Source organism: Panicum virgatum, chromosome 7K (assembly GCF_016808335.1).
Source record: "Panicum virgatum strain AP13 chromosome 7K, P.virgatum_v5, whole genome shotgun sequence".
Lineage (NCBI taxonomy): Eukaryota > Viridiplantae > Streptophyta > Magnoliopsida > Poales > Poaceae > Panicum > Panicum virgatum.
This window is the reverse complement of record NC_053142.1, coordinates 29,065,188-29,079,058: the sequence shown is the minus strand read 5'-3', so window position 1 is coordinate 29,079,058 and position 13,871 is coordinate 29,065,188. Positions and strand designations below refer to the sequence as shown.

The window sequence follows — 13,871 nt, the reverse complement described above, 5'->3', positions numbered from 1 at the left end:
AGTGGTCAGTGTCAGCAGCTTAATGGTCATCATTACCAGGACTGAAGCAGCGCTGGACATCGACCGGCGACCTGCCGCTGCATCAGTCGGAGACGACGACTTGGCCATTAGTCAGTAGATGATGGATGATGTCAACCTTACCTGGGCTGATGCACGCCAACACGAGGCCTGACCGGAGATCCATCCGATCCAGCGCGAGGTCGCTCTCCGACTCGGCATTCAGAGACGGCATCGAGACCGCCGCGGAAAGCCTGAACTTGCAGGCACACTTCGTTTTCAGTGGATTCTCCGTGCCATCTGCTGCACCGTCCCGTCTCGTCGAGACACCCATCCTTCGAAGCGCCGCCTCCGATGATCCGTCGGTGTGGTCGCCGCCCGGCCGGCCTGCCGCCGCCACTTGGTGTCCTGTCCGTCCTCTTTTCTCTACAGGAGTAGGTGCTACACTGATGAGCCAGCATCAGAGATCACACACAGTTCAGAAGGAGAAGAGAGCAAGAGCATCAACCAACCACTGCAGCCTTGTTATCATTATCCTGTTCCCGTCAGGTGATGGATCGGATGGGTTGTTCAGGCGCCGCTGTCAGAGCTAAGGGAGCTGTACTTCCATTATCTAGGAAAAGGAGCAACGAGCGTGCAGGCCGTTTAGCATTTGTTAAGCTCATCCTTAGACCTCAGTGCTGCTTCAGGGGAAGGAAGCTAAGGGTAGGTTTATCCATGCTTGCCCTGCACTGATCTCCATTGTTTTTCTCGATCAGTGGCAGTGTACGTTGGACTGTCTCCTATCTTGCTTGTACAATCATTCTCTCTCTACTCCCTTTTTTTATTTTTTCTTTTTCAGTTTTTCTCCCAATGATTCAGCTATGCAAGCGTCGCGCGAAGACGGAGCACACGTGGGTGCGTCCTGGCACGCGTCGACGTCTCCTGTGCGTACCGTTGCTTGGCGCTCTTGACCTCACCTTGGCATCTGCATCACCCTCGGCTCTGCTCCCTACTGATGACGGCGACCTGCTACTGGCGCCCCCTTCTGCTGGGAGGAGCGCATTTGGTGACACATTGACGTCTGACGTGCTGCTTTTCCATCAGACTGATTCACCATGTTTTGTTGCTGCAATGTATGTGCTGTTGCTCTTCCTGCTCTGACCGTTCAAAAGGCGAGAAAAGATAGAGTAGGTCCTTCTTCTTATTTGAGTCACTGTACAGATGTATCGTGTGGTAGATGTAAAATCTGAAGATCTGAAGAAAGAACAATGACCCTGATGGAGCTCCAAGTCTCCAACTTCCACCAGAAGTCTGCAACTGCTTGCTGAATTTTCCAATAAATATGAAGGAGGGCAAATGGTACACATCTGTGACATGAAAGGTGCTTGCTATAACTGAATCTCTGTGGCACAATCCACTGAATTAATACTTTAATAGCTAAAAGAAACAGGAGCTTCTGGGGGGTCAAGTCATGAATCAATGAATTCTCAGTGAGATGTCAAAGTTTTCCCTCTGAAAGACAGGTCCTTTAGCAACGGGAACATTTCAAGATGTGCTGCTTCCACAACAAAGAACAGAAGCGAGCACAAGGGATTAACAATTAATTAACAAAATGTAACGGCTGAAACTCTGGAGATTAGTAGATCGGGTGAAGTGACCAAGGCCAAAATGGCTTGGAAGTCGCTACTCCTCAGTGGGCTCAATTTCCCTTCTTGCCGTCACAGCCTCGTCAGACTCTCTGTCAGGCGCAACTTCCAAGCTGTTACATTCTATCCAGCACTTGTGTGCAGAGAAACGGCCTCCGCTGTGCCGATGAGCTGCCGCGCCGACGGTCACCGGCGGCGGGGAAAAAAGGCTTCGCACCTCTCCTGTGGTTCTTCAGCAGATCATCGGCGGCGCACAGGCGAGCCAGCCAGCGCAGGCGGTCGGGAGCTCGTCGTCGTCCGTCATGCCGCCTATTGCCGGTCCGGCAACAGCCGTGCCGACAAAAGGGTTAGGAGGGGCAGAATGCCAGGATCTACATTTCTGTCATCGGAGGTGGGGGTGTTGGGTTGGTTGGTGGTCTGTTGTCTGTCTACTACGGTCTTCTGCCGTACTGCAAAACCATGAGGTGGTGGTTAGCGGCTGGCATGTCCGGTGGCGCCACCGACGGCGAGGCGGCAGCGTCGCCCTGGCACCAGATGCCGTCCCGGACATGCTGCAGGGTCAGGAACGCGGGGAGCGGTCGCCCTCGGCACGTGATCTCCACCTGCACGGGTAGATCAGACACAAGCATGTTTCGTCAGTTCAGATCAGTAACTTCAGCTCAGTTCAGCGCTGTCATCAGAGAACAAACTCAAGACTTGCACAGATGACAGGTAGCACATCAAAGCATTGCTTCGCACTGAAATTGTGTGCATACGACTCCACACAGATGCACTCTAATGATTCGTGGAAAAGAGTGAGATGGTGATGGGGTTCAGATGGTCTTGTATTGTATCTCCTAGGAGCAACCCCACACTGCATAAAACAGGCATTGCAGAACTTGGCAACGCCATGGGCGATGCCATCTCTGCGAGGCTACAACACAGAAAAGATGCACGCCCAGACAAAGGAAGTGGTGCCCTGACGCCGATGTCTGATTCCCCTGTAAGTTTGCGATAATGGCACTGCATTACCTTCTCCCCACATGAGTACTGAGATGAGATGCCAGACAACCTTCTATAACATAAACGGTTTATCCGGGAGAAAATAGAGCAAACTAAACGTGCTTGCAAAGTTGCAATTGCAAAGCACAGATCTCAAGAGCAAGTAGTCCAAAACATGTATTCAAATTACCTAGCACAGATCTGAGATGCACACAGCTAACAAGAACCTCTTCCCTGCCTGTTTGTTCCCCCACTTTTTTTTTTGTTTTCTTTACCGGCCATGTACGTTGGTCATTAGTTTAATCAGTCACCCTAGGCTCTCAAGTCAATGGTTTAGATCTGGAAAACAAGTGCTAAGCATACTGAATGCCTATCATAAACAACACAGAAATTCAGACTAGGCATGATCCAGGAAAGGATTAATGTTGATTGATTGGTTGGTTGATTCTTCCATCCCAAAATCGTCCAGGAGCATGTGCATGGGTTAGCAAGCAAAGCCACACCCGTGATGTGCAGGTGTTGTACTGGCCTTTTAGCCGTGCTTGCCTACCTAACATGCCATAGCATGACAGCAACGCCTGGCCCTACTCTGAACTCTCTCTTTTTTTTTAATTTTAGGTAAACAGCGCCACCGACATTGCTGACGTCGACAGCAGATCATGCTGCGCAACCTAAAATAGGCCTCGTGATGCATACTCGCTGAATAAAATAGATGCTGTATTTGACCTAATAATTGCATGCTACCTGCTAAGACGATAATTAGTGCCCAAGGATATGACAAATTTCAATGAGTGCAGTAGAGATGCATGCAGAGATGCTAGATTGGAATGTGCATGCATCAGTGCCGCTTTCTGGTGACATGTTTACAAGATGAAGTCCAACCCCTCAACCTCTCCCCTCCACCGGCGCCAATTCAATTCGAGTGCTGAGTCTGAGTTGCTTCCTCCAAGGGAAAGTGGTCATTCAGTTTCCTATATATGTTTCTTTTCCTCTCTTTTCCATCTCAATGTGATTAATAGTACACCTTAAAAGAAGGTAATATTCCCAAATACTCTCACACAAATATTTCCAAATTCATTCAATGGGGGATGTTTTTCTCAGCTAGGCCTATGTGGCATCAATTGACTGAAATTGTATCTTAGGTATGAATCCTTAAATCGACTCCAATCATTATTCATATCTTTATAGTATAAAAGCAATCATTATTATTTCTATCAATTTATTATGGTGTAGCAAAAGAGTCATTTTCTTTTTTTCTCGTATCAATATATTAAGAAGGAAGTGGGTGAGAACACCCAAAGTTACAGGTTTTGTTTTCTTGTCCGGGAAAAAACTAACCTGTAAAGAAACAAAAAAAAACCCCTATGCCCAGAATATCACTCTATTGTTTGTGTTGATCATCTATCTGTCATTATATTGTTTGTGTTGTACTAAAGTGGAAGCATCGTTACTTGTACGTTTTGCTTACACGCCAAAGAAGTACAAATTGAAAACCCTAAGGTGCCATTATAAATAGACAATGAAGTGTTCAGAACAAGATTAGCATCAGTGATAGTTATTGCACATCCTTCGCCTAATTAGTGATCAATCTAGTGGTCCAATAATACACATCCATTGCCTAAAAACAAGTAAAAGTACCACATACCTACTATAACTAGACAGTCCTGTGTACATCAGTCACCTTATAAAGAGGATTTGACTAATCAAATTTTGTTACTTATAGCTATAATAATCTTTGTTTGCTACTGTTTACTCTAATGCAATCAATCATTTACACCTATTTGGCATGCATAGGAGAAGGAGCAAGCACATTTGAGTTTCAAGTTATTTTTATCCTGGAATAAGTTAAATGAAATGAGTTGAGCAATTTAATGACAAAGTGAAAGGGTTGTGGCATGCTGATTGTGACAATTTTATCTTGGAAGAATGAAAAAAAAACTCTCTCACGCACAAGAAAATGAAAATTAACAAAGTTCCAACAAATGAAAATCAATCAAATTCTGAATTCTACAAAAATAGCATGCTGGTGCAAATTATATCTCTTGCATATATTTGCGAATCTAATTACAAGAAATGACAATTTTTAGTTATGATCCTACAGATGAAAACCATATCAAATCATGAATCCTAAGATTCCATTGTAGCACAGCTATTTTTACACCTAGCTTTGCACACTACAGTAATGTAATGTATGTGAAACCAGATGTTCAGATAAGTTGAGTATCTAGAACTAATTGTTCAAGCTCAAGCATTGCGTATTGCAACACTGACATTTCTAAAAGTACAAATTAACTTTGTCAATCTGTACAAAGAAACGTAGAACAAAAAACAGTATACTTAGATGGTACCGGTAAATTCTAATTACCTATACTCTTGCTTGTTAAATAATAATGCTCTTTGTAACTTAATACACTATGTGTTCTTTCATGAAAACTTTATTCATTCTTTCGAAGAAATCTCAAACAACAGAGCAGCAAAAAGCAATAATCACTGTTAGAAGTTTGATTTCCAGCAACATTAAGGCAGTCAATTCATTTATTCGAGAGCTAAAAATTACTTATCCAGGAATCAGTAGGTAAAAAGTTAATTTCAAAGTTGCTGAAACAATAATTAGCGCTGATTGTAAACAATGCCTGCAAGCTCAAACAAGCTATGGAACAAGAATCAAAATAATATTGACTAAGCCCTAGTGCTAGCTAGGTCTAACATGATCATACATGTGGGGATGCATTTTTCTACTTGGAATGCAACCCTCCACCAATCAAGCAAGGGCAATATGAGCAGGATTATAAAAAAACGTAATCATGCAGAGCACGCCAAAACAGAAAAGAAAGGAGCACCTATTGCAAATAAATAAAATACAAATACACGAATCTTTAGCTAGTCTCATTGATCATCGCCCTCGATCGTGCGTAAACATAAGTGACGGGTATTAGATCGTGCTTGGGATCGGACACTTTGGCAAGCAAGGGGAATTATATAAAGACCACCGGCCGGAATGCACACATATACAAATGAACAGCTCTTGAGGGCATAGTCATCATCAGATTCCTTCCAATAATTAGGTGTTGCGTGTCAGTTATATGCAAGATGATGCATTACATGCCTACAACAATCGTGAACGAAACCAAACAACTAGTGTCATATACTACTATGGATGGGTGTATTCTTTTTGTTTTTTTTTCCCTCACAGGAGCGTCCCTAACCTACATGACGATCGAGAACCTGTCATGGCTACATTTAATTGGCCATGGCCTGCGATCCGGTGGCCACATCTGGTCGCGGCCGGCGAACGTCCAGCGTCCCTTTATTTGCCCCAAAAGAGCTACGGCTGCGACATGCACCAATGTGACTCATCACCAGCTGCTGCTTGCTATCAGCTAAAAGACTACAAGTCTAATACAAATAAGCACTAGAATATTGTTACTTGATGTGTTTGCTACATGATGCGTAGGGAGTATTTAGTTTCTAAACTATGTTCGTACTCCCTCAGTCCCTCTGTTTTTCAAAAAATACAATGTTACAAACCGATTAGCGTGTTCTTGATCCCAAACGCTACAAATTTAAAAACAGAGGTAGTAGTACAATTTCGCAACCACCGTTCCCATACAAGTACAAATAAGACTTGCAAAGAATACGGAAAAAACGTCAAATAAACAACAATGCATGCGTATTACTTGCATGGAAATTGGATTGATGTGCAAGGTTCACCAACCAGAATGGAGTGTACTAGTAGTTTACAGGCAGGCAGTGCACCGTTCACGTTTGCTTGGCCAGACTTGGGCGTGGCTACATGCATGCATGCATGGGCATGCGTCCATCAATCACCACACACCCGGGAATATTTTCTAGGGTCACCAACAAATACCCTCCAACCACCGCTAGCTTCTTGGTCCTTCCAAATTGATAAACAATTTATCATCACGTACAGGATTTTTTTTCCTGCGCTTAAACTATTTGCTAATTGGAGGGGATCGAGCACGCAATAAATGCCGGTGCAGTACTACGGCATAGTGATTCTGGTGAGCCTATTTATTGTGTAATGTCCCATATTAGGTGTTCATTTGCAGTCGTGTTAGGTTTCTTAATTTGCTAATCTCCCCTTGATTGGTAGGTGCACCGCAGTGCTTCAATCTCTCTCTCTCTCTCTCTCTCTCTCTCACACACACACACACACAGAGGGCAGGCATATGAATGCATGGTCCCCAACTCAAAGCATACTCCAAGAGAGAGAAAGTGATGGCAAAGGAGAGAGATCGAGCATGGAGATTGGAGTACGTGTAGTAGTAGTACTAAAGCTAGCCATTCAGTGCCCTCTTGTCCACAACTCCTTGTTCCTAGTGCTCTCTCTACCTCTAAAAAGCTATAGCTATCTAGTAGATCAATGCAATTCTTCCAGCATTTTAATCAACCGATTCCTCCTCCAAACACGCATTGGCTGGACCAGCACAGTGCAAATCAAGAAGGGGACACGTCCGTTTCCAGGCTTGATCGAGCCAGTTCGTGACACGTTCGTATACGAACAATATTCATATGCATGAGGGAATTGCAATCCGATGTACTACTAGCAGTGCATGAGAGAGCTGGTGGTCCTCTTGGCTTTTTGCTCATACGTCTATTCCCTCCCTTGGCTTTCTTTCCTTCTATTGCGTGATGCCCTCTCACTACTCTTCACCAGAGGCAACTTGCCATGCTACTATTATTCTCTCTCGCTCTGTCCTCTCTCTCTCTCTTGCTTTCTCTCTCTAGACAAACTGTGCTTGCGTTTTTTGCGTGTCCCCACTCCCATGCACGCACATTCTCTCTTTCTAGTAGCTCTCTCTTCGTACCCTTTTTCTGTTCGGAAGCTAATCGTGTGGGCATAAAACTAGTGCTCCCTGCGGATCCATTTCATTGGCCGTAGCTAAGATGGGTGTGTCTCTAATACTATCCAACACAAAGTGCGGCACTACTTAGCGTCCTTGTATTTGTCATCCAACACACACCACCCCGGCTAGCACTGCAACTACTACTAGTGTAATGGTGCATATAAATCTATATAGCTTACTCTAATCCGATCTTTGTCGTATGATGTGAAAGGAAATCTTTACATCATGCGTCTCTACATCGCAGACATAGTTTTGGTTCACAATCTGGAGTAGTGAGATCTGCGGTAAGCTCTACGATAGCATGACGTACGGCACATTATTAGTAGCATTCACGAGGCTCGTTGCATTATATTATTAATTTGGTATAGAAAACAATGACTAGCTTCGGGGTGTTTTGAGTAGTGAGGGGTTAGTTACTGGTGTTACAGGGGTGTGCGTCATTACTTTTACACTCCACCTCCCAAAAGAAAACCAAGAAGTTAGTAACTAAAACAAGCGCAGTGTTGACAACATTCTCGTTTCATGTTCTATTGATCTCCTCTTTCCGTGAGAGATTAATACTCGTTTTGTTTGTGTTGTGAGTATTTCATTTTGAATATCATAATTCGCAAATTAATCAGTCGATGACGTCCTACCACTTACAAATTTCCCGGCTCAGAGTTGTCTGTAGTGACGGCTAGATGCTCGCTGCATTAACTTCACGACTAGGATAACAACTAATAAGGAAAAAGGGCATCAAACTAGTAGAGACAAGGAAGAAAGTACAATGCACAGGCATATAGAAAGTGGAGCTGTTTGGTGATGATGTCCAGTACACTTCTATATTAAAGCATAAATAGATGGAATCTTTTGATTAGCTATGACCTGCCACTAAGCCCTCATTAATATCCTATTAACTAAAGCATTGTCACATTCCATATTCTTGTACATTGTTAAATCCACATACATCATATCCCTAGCAAGTCACGCAGGCCTTTCACCACTCAAGCTTGACACATGTTTCAACCTAGTAAATAAAACCAATAACCTCCCTTTAGGGAAAGAGCCTCCTCAATTATTGTTGATAAAAAGTTTAGATAATATAGAATTGGTTGGTAGAGACAAAGTTGACTTTTGAAATATTTATTTGCATGGCATCTTTGTATTGGAAAAAGAAAAATAGTCTTTGCATGGCATCGGTGAAGGTAGCTAGGTCATTATTCAACAGCTGATAGTTAAAAATAAAATCATTTATTCATCAATCTGCATGTTCACTTGATTGGTAGTACATTTGTGCACGCATGGTGGGTGATAGTTGAAAGGAAAAGTACGATGATACAGGACATGGAAGTTATAAGTATTCTATTTCGCAAATAGGGACTTGTAAATATTAACAAATAAGGTGCTATGACCCTCTTTTGCTAGATATTTGCCCTATAAAATCAATTTGTGGAACTAAATTTCTTCTATCCGAAATAATTTGAAATTTCTAGTCACTAGTTTAGCTTGCATTTAATTAATTGCATGTAGCTGAAAAAGAAGCACAGTTTATTTTAGTACATTTTTTTGTCTTTGGGGATTTTCAATTCAGCAGAACTAGGAGGCCAAAATAATAATGATGAACTAAGCTCAAATTTTGCAATAAGAACCTTGTTTTGGGATTTATTACACAACATCGAAAAAATATGCAAAAAATTGAGCCAAGGGTACACTATACATATTTTTATGAGCCGTGCCAAGTCACACCCCACTTCAATTTGTTCATTCTAGAGGGTTGAGTTGACCCATGATCTAAATTTAACCTAGTGTCACTTAACAACCAACACACATGTCACCAATCGAGAGCTACGACGTACAACTGATCACACTGCAATTCCTCAGAAAGGGGAAGCAAACAGACTAATCGATTCAATTAGTTAGTATTACTTGCATTGACTTTAATTGTCTGCTAACTTAATTCACACAGCATTAATTAAACTAAACATCTTTCAGCTGTTTGTCTTTTGTTTCGGTAAACTCTTGCATAAATTAAAGTCGCGTAGCATTAGGCTACTACTACATGTAATAATATAAGTATGGATTATTGTTGATTATATTCTTCCCTCTGTGGGGAGAGGTTAATTAAAGCCGCAACCATTTTCGTGATCCATTATCTAAACAAAAATTTATGTAGGATACTACTTAGTACGCTTCAGACCTGCGGTTAGCCCGTCAATTCCTAGACCCACATGGATTACCGTCCAAACGTACATACAGCCTGTACACTTCACTTACGTGTGTATCCATATACGCATCTTTCGTATACAATTGTTTGCTTATACCAGCACCCATTTTCTAAGATCTGATGATGTGTGCAGAATTGCAAGCGCATTAGCCACCTGAAAAGTTAGCCGCGCGCCCGCGCCCCTTCATCATTGGCATGGCATCTCTATCTCTACATGGCATGGGTAGCTATGTGCGTGCAGGTATCAGCTAGAGAGCTAGCACTCTCAGCTGGTATATATTTTTGTTCTAATCTACAGGAGCTAGCACCATTATATTCATGTTAAAATTTTGAATAAGATTGATCACAGAGAGAGTATATATGCGGCCAGGCAAAACACAGATACATTTTTTTAGGACTATATATATGTGGTAGTGCGAAATGAAATGTAGATATATAGTTAATGAAAAAGAAAACAAAGCTACGGCCGGTGAGGCGTGTATATGCGTGTGTGTAGTCCTGAACAAATATGCGTGTGTGTAGTCCTGAACAAAAAGAAGCCTATCATTGCAGCTGCTGAGAGCATATGCAGGCTTGCGAGCTAGGCCTATCGAGTGCAAAAGGAAGCAAGATCTCAAGGCCATTATGAAAAGGATCCATCTCCCAGTGATGGAGCAGCAAGATGTGTGTGTAGTGAGAGAGAGAGATGTGTGTGCACGACCAGCAGTCTTTCTCTCTCCACACACACATAGGGCGGGGCGGTAGAGGGAGAAAGAGAGGGGAGAGAGAGGACACTCGAGAGACCTACTTGTTGCTCCCTGACATACGGTGAGGTATAGCTAGGATGGTGCATAGCTTTCAGTGATGCATGGTAGGTGAAGGAGGCTCTTTCTAGGGCACCATCTATCTCGCTCACGACTCCACACACACACGCAAAACTTTTGCACACGCTGGCAGCAGAGCCGCACAGGCACTGTACGACTTTGCACAAATCTAGGCTTTGTTTGGTTGCACCTTAAATTTTTTGAAAGAGAATCTTTGCACATTTGAAATATTAAACATAAATTAATTATAAAATTAATTACAGAACTCGTCTGTAAATTACAAAACAAATTTATTAAGACTAATTAATCCATCATTAGCATCTGTAGTATTACTGTAGCAATTTAGTGTTCAATCATGGCCTAATTAGACTCATTAGATTCGTCTCGTAATTTATAAGTAAATTATGCAATTAGTTTTTTATTTCGTCTAGATTTAGTGGTCCATGCATGCATGTTGTTCCATGAGAACATATATATGAGATGATGAGCTGCATGCGGCATGTTGTTCTACTCCATGGGAGGAATCACAAGAAAATCGAAAGAAAAAAAAGGGGGCTGAGAAATAGAAAGGGCGGCCGGCTTTAGTGGCAATGATGGGCACCCAGGCCATTTTCTGAGCCTAGCTACGGGGTGCGTAGGAAAAGAAAGAACATACAGAAAGGGCGTCTCGTCTCCATGGGGGCTCTTGCCTAAGTTCTCGGTACTCGCTAGCCTCCTTTGTTGCTGCCTGCAGTTCAAGAGAGCTTTTGTGTGCACACGTCCTGTACTGTGCGCCCAGCAGAAATGCAGGTGAAGGGACGGAGCAGCAAGCAGAGTTCATCACTAGCCAGTGATAACTAACCGTCTATCTAACCCCCTCACTTTCTCTCTCTAGCTAGGAGAGATGGATGGGCGAGAGAGCTACTCTCGTCAAGGGGTGGTGCCGTGGTGTGGAGAGAGAGAGAGGGGGGTTGATGTGCCACCCCAGGACATGCACCCCTCACCTACAACAGGAACAAGACCTCGCTCGCTAACATGTTGTCGCACGCACTAATTTTTTTAGATGAATAAGCCACACGCACTAGTTAACATATACATATATATTATATATGTAAACGCTGGCAAGGTGAGCGCGCCATATATATATAAACCTAGATGTATGTGTGGGTAGTCCCACATCTGTATGGTACAACGATTCCCTTTTCTAGCTCTCGAGTTCCTTTCATCACCGATGTTGGGAAAGCAAGGAAGCATGCACGATGAAGTGTGAAGAAGAAAGAAAGGGGAAAAAAGAGGAGGGGAATAAAACATAGAAAAAAAGCACCCATCGAAAAAAAAAGTGGGGAGAAACTAAAGATGCATGGAAACCAAACCAAACCATCCACACAAGCAAGCAAGAAGAAGTAACAACGCGAATAGTAAGCAATGCTTCTAGGAAGGGGATGAATTGGCAGACTGTACCTCTGATTCGTCCTCCAGCCCAAGCTTGGCGGCCAGGTACTTGATCAGCAGCCGGACTGTCACCCTCCCGTCCCTGCAACAACATCATCCGCACAGTATGACTTCCACATCATGAAAATTTGTATGTTTCAACAACCAAATTCATTGTGTTTTCACTGCAGGATGTGTTGTGCAGCATTTTTGTGCTGCATGCATGAAGATTCTGGGGAGGAGGGGAGGAGCATTGGCGAAGCATTACAATTAAGAATCCAAATGCCAGGATGACATGCTTGATTGATGATGCACCAACAAGTTCAGATTAAAGAAGTGGATGAGTTCGGAAAGAGATAGTACTTGATCCGTAGGTAGCTCCTCGGAATCTGAGGCAAGAATGGTTCCCTCCCTCTGCAGGAAGCAATAATCAAAAGTCCCAAGTTAATTTGAGGGGGGAAAGGATCCGAAGAGAGGAGAACCTGAAATCAAAACATACGATCGAGCAAAAGTAATAACCGATTCGAAACAGCATGCAGATGATTGCACCACCACATTCTGCACGAGTTAATCGGATCCGCAGAGAGAGAGAGAGAGAGGAGCACATGAAATGCTCGCATGGTGCAGTGGTAGTAGTGTACTTACTGGTGGGGTGCGGCCTGAAGCACGAACCAGACGCCGGCGGCCGCGGCTATGGCCGACGGCGGCAGGACGACCCTGATCGTCGCATCGAGGCTGGAGGCGCCGGCGCCGGCGCCGGGCGTGTAGAAAGCGCGGTGCCCGAACGGGATCAGCGGCGGCGGTGGCGCCGCCGCGGGGCTCCACGGCGGCAGCCAGGGCGGCCCGGCGCGCGGCGCGGGCAGGGTTATCGACGCCTGCGGAATGCCGGGCGCGGCGTGCCGCAGGAAGGCGCCAGGCGGCGCGCCCACGCCCGGCAGCGCCTCCGCCGCCGCCGTCGTCCGCGGCTGCGGCGGCAGCGGCGGCGGCCCCGCCGCGAAGGCTCCGAGCGGCGAGCCCGCGGGGGACGCCGGGGCGAGGCCGAGCCGGAGCCAGTCCCCGGCACCGCCGTTGCCGCTGCTGCTCCCGCTGGTGCCCGCGGCCTCCTGGTGGTGGGCGTGCTGCACCTGCAGCGGCCGCAGCGCCGGCGGCTCCGGCGGCGCGTCCCCGCGGGCGCGGGCCCCGTGGAGGTCCGCCTGCCGCTCCTGCGGCGGCGGCGGCAGTTTGGAGTTGGACGGCTCGCTGTGGTGGTGGTGGTGGTCGATGGGCTCCTGGGCCATGTGGCTCGGCGGCGCCGTGGTCACGCCGATGCCCCCCGCTGCGGCGGCGGCGGCGGCGGCGGCGCAGGGCGCGGCATGCGCGTCGCGGCGGAGCTGCAGGTTCCGAGCCGGGACCATCCGGGCCGCCGCCGGCTCATGCCATCCGCCCGGCCGGCCCGGCCCGGCCCAGCGCGCCGCCTCCGCCTCGCCTCCGGTGCGCCCCTCCCTCCTTGTAGGAGGAGGACGGCCGAGCGCCCCGCGCCTGAGAGGCAGGCGACGCGACGGCTCGTGCGGGCTACAGCCTAGTACAGGAGATGAGACGAGATGGGAGGAGAGAGAAAGAGGGGCAGTATTAGGTAGGCGGAGAGAGATAGAGAGAGAGGAAGCAGCTGGAGCAGGAGGAGGTGGGAGAGGGGAGGAGGAGGGAGCAGCCGAGCAGTAGCCGCATGGCACGGGGGGAGAGATATTAGAGAGAGAGAGTGGAGAGCAAATATAGTTGCGACGCGGCAGGAGAGAGAAGCAGGATTTTACTTTTGGGCCCCCGTGGGGGCAAAAAGAACGGCAGGCGGCCGTGCATCCAAGCCCGGGGATGTTTCCAATCGCAAAACCGCCGTCTCCCGGGGGCTTCTGCGGAAGAGAGGCGCGTGGGGCCCACGGGGCGGCTTACGTGGCCGCGCGGCACTGTCAGTGCGGGGCCCGCCGCTCGCGGTGGTAGCATCGTCTCC

The 13,871-nt window shown here is 46.2% G+C and overlaps 1 protein-coding gene across 3 annotated transcripts; it reads right to left on the bottom strand.

Annotated features, from left to right (window-relative positions):
* Window positions 1–1,254: 1,254 nt before the first annotated feature.
* Window positions 1,255–13,624, bottom strand: LOC120640788 (protein LAX PANICLE 2-like). 3 transcript variants are annotated; one of them, XR_005661994.1, is made up of 5 exons: window positions 12,536–13,617; window positions 12,254–12,304; window positions 11,921–11,993; window positions 1,977–2,227; window positions 1,255–1,940 (listed from the first exon to the last, which is right to left on the bottom strand). XR_005661994.1 is itself a non-coding variant. In XM_039916705.1 (4 exons), exons 1-4 carry the CDS (start codon window positions 13,282–13,284, stop codon window positions 2,057–2,059), a joined length of 1,044 nt encoding a protein of 347 aa, XP_039772639.1. In that variant the 5' UTR covers window positions 13,285–13,616; the 3' UTR covers window positions 1,255–2,056. The 3 variants fall into 3 exon arrangements, 2 of the variants coding, with proteins under 2 accessions (XP_039772639.1, XP_039772640.1); XM_039916705.1 differs by having other exon boundaries at window positions 1,255–2,227; window positions 12,536–13,616; XM_039916706.1 differs by lacking the exons at window positions 1,255–1,940; window positions 1,977–2,227 and adding an exon at window positions 8,140–8,480 and having other exon boundaries at window positions 12,536–13,624.
* Between the last annotated feature and the right edge of the window lie 247 nt (window positions 13,625–13,871).

What these genes read in the sequence shown, in the direction of transcription:
- LOC120640788 (XM_039916705.1), bottom strand. Translation starts at nt 13,284, where the DNA reads ATGGTCCCGGCTCGGAACCTGCAGCTCCGCCGCGACGCGCATGCCGCG. An exon ending in CTTCAGGCCGCACCCCACCA is followed by an intron (nt 12,305 to 12,535) that starts GTAAGTACACTA and finishes TGCTTCCTGCAG; the next exon opens with AGGGAGGGAACCATTCTTGC. An exon ending in AGGAGCTACCTACGGATCAA is followed by an intron (nt 11,994 to 12,253) that starts GTACTATCTCTT and finishes ATGTTGTTGCAG; the next exon opens with GGACGGGAGGGTGACAGTCC.